At 37.4% G+C, this 6,239-nt stretch overlaps 1 protein-coding gene across 2 annotated transcripts; it reads left to right on the top strand.

Annotated features, from left to right (window-relative positions):
- Positions 1-375: 375 nt before the first annotated feature.
- tnfsf18 (TNF superfamily member 18) lies at positions 376-5,439 on the top strand. Of its 2 annotated transcripts, none has more exons than XM_067428785.1 (3): positions 376-699; positions 3,849-3,915; positions 4,643-5,439. In XM_067428785.1, the coding sequence occupies exons 1-3, from the start codon at positions 514-516 to the stop codon at positions 4,978-4,980; spliced, it is 591 nt and encodes a 196-aa protein (XP_067284886.1). In that variant the 5' UTR covers positions 376-513; the 3' UTR covers positions 4,981-5,439. The 2 variants fall into 2 exon arrangements, with proteins under 2 accessions (XP_067284886.1, XP_067284885.1); XM_067428784.1 differs by having other exon boundaries at positions 3,846-3,915.
- Positions 5,440-6,239: the final 800 nt, after the last annotated feature.

Here is a 6,239-nt window from a genome sequence, read left to right as displayed (position 1 = left end):
CAAAACAAGCTCACTTTGACCACTGAGCAAGTTACAGCAAACCAAACCAAAACGAAACGAAACCAACACCTGTACACAACAGCACAATATATGGTTTGGTTCAGGTCTCATGTAGTGCGTCACATGTGGTCTATAGAATGTGATGGTTTTGTGTAGTGTAAAAACTCCCAGCAGTCTATTAAAGGGACTATGACACCTGCTTCCCTCCGGTTGACAGCGAGTAGGAGGGCCTGTCCCTGCCCAGGCGAGAGATGTTTCATTTTGCACATCACCCATGCTTTAGGGGAAAGTACACTACAGCACTCCTCTTGGACATCTGCTGAGAAACTAAACAGGAACACAGACACTCACAAACACAAAGCCATCGTACAGGAAGCTTGACACATTCTGAGGTTTTTCTACGGGCCAACCAGAAGACGAGAGGAGGAGACCACGCTTGTTTCGACATCATCAATCCCAGCCTAACCAGCTTTTTCGCCTCAGTGCGCTCGCTCTTCTCCTGCACTGAGCATCATGTCTCTATCTGCCGAATGCTGCAGTGATAAAACGGGCGACAGGGGTGGCGGTGGCGGAGCTCTGGCCCAACAGAGGAGGTTGATCCGGGGATTGCTGGTTTGGGCAACCCTGCTTACTCTAGGCTTGATCACGTCAATAACTCTGCACTGCATTCACAGAGAATCACCAGCTCCTGATCTGCAGGTATGGATTAGCTCTATAATCCGAGATTATGCTACAACCTTTATATTTGTGCTTCTTCAACTATTTGTCTGTGAACTTTATGAGATCAATCCTGCTCACTCTCAGAAATAAAAGCTACAAAAGCTGTCACTAATGGGGTACACCTTTGTACCTTATTTCCCCCTACATAGTACCTTAAAGGTACTCTAAAGTGTCCATATGACTTTTTGAAAGGGTACCGTCCGAGTTAAAGCTTTTGTACCTTTTTGTATGAGAATATGGGATGCTCTTTAAACAAAACTAAAGTTTGCATGTACAGTATGCTGACAAAAACAATAATTAAATGAAGCACTTAAGGAGAGACTTGAATCAAAAAACATTAAAAAAAATTATATACATAAAATCAAGCAATTGTCTAAACCTGTAATGTGAATCTGGTGGGATACTCTGAGACCGCAGTGGCTTGCTGACTCAAAACCGCAGATGGGGGGAACGCAGATGTGTGTAATCACAGCAACCTCGTATTTACAAACAGGACTGATTCAAATAGATAAGCTCAAATAAATGTTCAATAACTTTTATATAATATGTCCCAAAAACTCACTTCAAAACTTTCAAAAGACTTCACTTCACTGTTTTGGTTTTTATGAGTGTACTAAATGCTAGTGGATATTCAGGAGTAGACTTCATCACATCCACTGTCAGTATTATCCATATGCTGTTTCATATATGAGTGAGTCATTGACATGCAGTAAGAAAACAGCTCCTTGTGGAAACTCAGTATGCATGTCAATGTTGATATTGCCGCTCAGTATCAATCATCATTTTTCTTTCCAGCACAGTGGAGAGATCTGAATTTGCCGAAAATGTGTTTGTCTGATCAGGGATTAGCTACAGAATCATGCCAGTTGGCAGGTCAAATCTGATTACCACATGAACATGTCAAAACATGTTCTGGCTGCCGGACGAACAAATTAGCGCAAGAGAAATGAAACTTTCTGAGACGTGGTTGATAGAGATCAGCATCTGATGCAATTCCCATTTACCATCATTTTTTGAGTCACAGTCATAATATAAGGAAACTCCTTTCCTTGCACTCTTAAAAATAAATGTTCAAACAGGAAATTTTCACAATAGAAGAACCCTTTTGGGTTCCCCAAAGAACCGTTCAGCTAATAGTTGTTAAAAGAACATTATCACTTTACTAATTTCTAAGTAATGCACCTTGTTATGCATTGCATGGTCTCATGCACTGTAACAACAACAAAAAAGTTGAGAAAACTTAAAAGTTTAAGCCAACCAGCTGCAGAACCTTTTTGAGTGTTCTCAACTTAGGGTCAATAGTTGTACAAACTTTGTTTGAGTTATCTCAACTTTATGTTAAATAGTTGAATAAACTTTAAACGCTGAATTTGCCAATTTGTCATACAAAACATAAGTTGGCCTTTTTTTTACAGTGTGTTATAATGCATTATAACATGTATCTGTGCATTGAAAACACTTTTATAATGAAGAGTGTAATGCATTAAAACACAAGACAAACAACCAATTTAAGAATCAGAAGTATTATAATAAATTTTAACTTTGCTTACAATTATGAAAATATATTATGCATTATAATAAATACCTTTTGTAATGCATTATACCTAGAGGCTTTAAGCGTTTCATAACATATTTTTCCTTAGTGTGAAGAAATGTTTTAAAAATCTTAAGTACCTTTTTTTGCTATAAAGAAACTTTTGAGGAATGTAAAAATGTTCCTTCATGCAACCATCAATGCTCATCAAAATAACTTTTGTTTTTAAGAGCTAAGAAAAAACCTACACACAAGAACCTATCCTTTCCGGGTAACTTCCAGAAGACTAGGATGTGATCTTGTCAGAAAGGTTAACTGGCGGTTTAATTCAAAAGTAACACCTATAAGATATGAGAACCTGATTTTGATGTTTGAAAATGAAATTGGTTAAGTTCTGAAACTATACTTTCTCTTGAAAAAAAAAATTGTTTTCCACACTCACACACACACAAATGTAGTTGTGCAGCATATTGACTCGTGAAAACCAACCAGCAACCGCAGAACAGTAGAACATGACATTATGACATCATTCCACTGAGGGGAAATGCCACTCCACCACCCCCCCTCTTCCCTGGCTTGTTTGACATCATAAGCGCTGCTTTTGCACATGCCTTTTACATACATTTGAAAATACATTTATTTGGGGAAAACGTTAGCCAGTATAGGCCCTAAATGAGCTTGTCCTTAGTTTCCACGTTGGCCCTATATCTGAATTAACCCCAGCATGAGCCCTAAATGGGTTTGTTCATTGTTTCCGTGTCGGTCCTATCTGAATTAGCCCCAGAAAGGGCCGGTTTGTTCATGAGTTTCATGTTGGCCCTGTCTGAATTAGCCCCGGGAAGGATCCCAAATTAGTTTGTTGGTGGGTTTTATATGGGTTTTATCTGAATTAGCCACAGAAAGGGCCCTAAATGGGTTTGTTCTTGGGTTCCATGTTGCGCCTGTCTAAATTAGCTCCGGGAAGGGTCCCAAATTAGTTTGTTGATGGGTTTTATGTCGGTCCTATCTGAATTAGCCCCAGGAAGGGTCCTAAATGGGTTTGTTCATGGTTTCCATGTCAGTCCTATCTGAATTAGCCCGAGGAAGGGTCCCGAATGAGTTTGTTCAAGGGTTCCATGTTGCTGAATCTGAATGAGCCCATACACACAACCCATGGACAAACCTATTTGGGACCATACCTCAAGCCCATATCGTGCTTACATTGGCCCCACCTTGCAATGTTGGCTGGGACAGAACAACTTTGCAACCACCTAACAGCTTCCTGGCAACCAATAAAAGCACCTTATTAACCACTGCCCTAACAACCACGCAAAACAACCACCTTGCAAACTGACTAGAATTTGAACCACATGAGCATCATCTTAGTACTGTCTCTATTTATGTAGGAAACCTTAAATGCTCTAATGTTTAATGCTCATAATTAAAATTGTCTTAATCATAATTTTGAAATGTTAAATTTCAGGCAAAGAACACAAAGACCTATTATATACCTTCATTTTATAGTTCTTCTTACTCATATTAGTCTTTTTAGTTTTTTAATTTCTTATTTTGACTGTAAGCCTTGATCTTACCAAAATGTTGTCTAACCCAGCAGGATTCAAGAAACCTCAGCCAACCGCAACAATACATGGACATAAATCTAATGTCGTTTTCACCAAACTGTAAGTCAGCTCTTTGAACCTTTTAGACATTAAAGCCATCATCTTAATGTGTCTTCACCCCGACAGCAACATAGTGTCGGCCCAGATCCGGCCCACTTCTGGTACATGCAGAATCCAGACGTACCAGATGTGGGCCGGATCTGGGCCGACACTATGTTGTTGTCTTGGCCATTTGTAATTGTTCTTTTCTTACTTGACCCCAAATATTCACTCAGTATCCCAAAGTATCTCCAAAAGCAATTTGGATACTTAATTCACATTGAAAATGATATTTAACTGAAAACTGAACCGAAATGTATTCCTGTGAATTCTCAGCATCATTACTCCAGTCTTTAGTTTGTGGAAACCGTGATACATTTTAATCAGGATCATCTTTTGATAAATATAAATCTGAAAGCTTTATAATAAATGTCTTTGAATGGTATGTCCTGTATACGTTTGAACTTGAGAAGAACATCCATGAAAAACAACATTGATACCAATTGGTTAAAGATAATGATAACGAAAAGTTAATTTTGAAACAAGTTCCACCCTCATTTGTTTGCAGTTTCCACTTGGTTTGATTTATTTATTATTTGTTGCATTTCACGGAATGACATTCAAACGAGTCAAAAGTTAAAGTGCAACTTAAGTGTCCGAATACCTTTTGTGGGTCACTCAGTTATCAGTGTGTGTGTTGAAGCATAATAAAAACCTGAAAATTACTTATCTCTAGACTTGTTCACAGGGTCTGAAAAAGAAATGGTGGAGCTACTCCAGTGGAAAACAGTGGATCTCAGCTTCATCAATATAACGGAACAGTTGAATGTGAAGACCGAAGGCCTATACTTCCTGTACCTGCAGGTTACGCTTGACCCTCGCATGAAAGGAAACTATACAATCACTCTGCAATCGAATAATCGAAATGTGATTTTAAAAGGTCTTCTCAATGAATCAAAACACTCAACTGGCTTCATGGGTAAAGGGATTATGCTGAATAGCAAAGAAAGCTTAAATGTGACCTGCAAGCCTAAAGCCAAAATCTGGACCAATGAAACCTACCTGGGTGTGATCAAGCTTCGTTAAATCTGAATCTGGAAACGGATCTGTGACAGTATGAATGTGGACTCTGATTTGCACTGATCTGCTGGGTTTTGAAGTACACTGGATGTGTACGACATGTTTGATTTGGTAAGAAATGTATTACTCGTTTTTATTTATTTCGTAAAGTGGCATCTCCAAAGCTCTCTTCCTTTATTGCACTATATTTAAGCTTTTCTCCATTTGATGGACAATTTATTACTGCATAACCGAATTCTGATTGTTTTTTGGAGTGTACCAATGTAAAATTGGGTACTATTGATGCACTTTGTAAATACGTGTATTTGTGTGCAATTGACCCTTTGTTAACTGCTCCAAAAGATATTGTGAACCCTTCCCTAACGAAACAAAAATATATTGCAGTATATTGGAAAATATCATGCAATACATTAGGCAATATATTCACATATATGGGATTTAATATTTATGTTCGCCAATATATTGAAAGCGGCAATTATTTGTATATTTTGCAATTTATTACAGGAATATATAATATATTGTATAATACCATCAATATATTAATCCATGTATTTACAATATATTATAATTTATTTTGAAGTAATATATTGGTAAATATATTTTCCTTTCATAAGGGTTTATTTAATATCCACACTACAAAACCTGAATCAATAGAACAATTAAATGAGTTTAATAACATTAATTTAGGTCTTCATACTGATGTCATACATGTCTGTTTGAATATTATTATCAACATTAAATCTACTGTTTTAATTTTTTTGTCAGGATTTAACGAGAAAGGGGAATAAATGCCACTCTGGTTATCTTGTGTCAATATTATAAGCTCCTCAACAACAATATTTATTTCTTTTTTTACTGTAAAATTTGATTGAAAACTAGCCAGACACACAGAATCTCCAAACACTGAAGAGAGCAGGGTAAAAGGGTCAAGTGCACACAAAGAAGAATATCAAAAAAACCACACTCACTTAATAAGGCAATATGGCTACTATGCTAAGTTTTTGCCAGCTAACATGTCATGGGTCAGGTGGCATATCAAAGGAGCCAAGCCACTAAAATATTATATATTGTAATTGTATCTGAGCCATAAGGGGACAAGAACCCCCAACCCCCACCCCATCCCCAATAATTGGAAATAGCTAAATTGTCCTCCCCAAAATGTATTTCTTAATGTTGTTCTCCATTATGTAGCGCACTGTTTATTGTTTTTTGACAGACCGTTTAAACGTTCAATCGGATTAAAAGAAGGCGGGGCTTACTATTCA

The sequence above is a fragment of the Pseudorasbora parva genome, chromosome 2 (assembly GCF_024679245.1).
Source record: "Pseudorasbora parva isolate DD20220531a chromosome 2, ASM2467924v1, whole genome shotgun sequence".
Taxonomy (NCBI): Eukaryota; Metazoa; Chordata; class Actinopteri; order Cypriniformes; family Gobionidae; genus Pseudorasbora; species Pseudorasbora parva.
This window is presented reverse-complemented; position numbering and strand designations above follow the sequence as displayed.

Excerpts from the sequence above, each read along its gene's own strand:
- tnfsf18 (XM_067428784.1), top strand. The coding sequence starts at position 514 with ATGTCTCTATCTGCCGAATGCTGCAGTGATAAAACGGGCGACAGGGGT. Across the intron at positions 700-3,845 it reads CACCAGCTCCTGATCTGCAG|CAGGATTCAAGAAACCTCAG; the intron begins GTATGGATTAGC and ends TGTCTAACCCAG. Across the intron at positions 3,916-4,642 it reads AATGTCGTTTTCACCAAACT|GGTCTGAAAAAGAAATGGTG; the intron begins GTAAGTCAGCTC and ends ACTTGTTCACAG.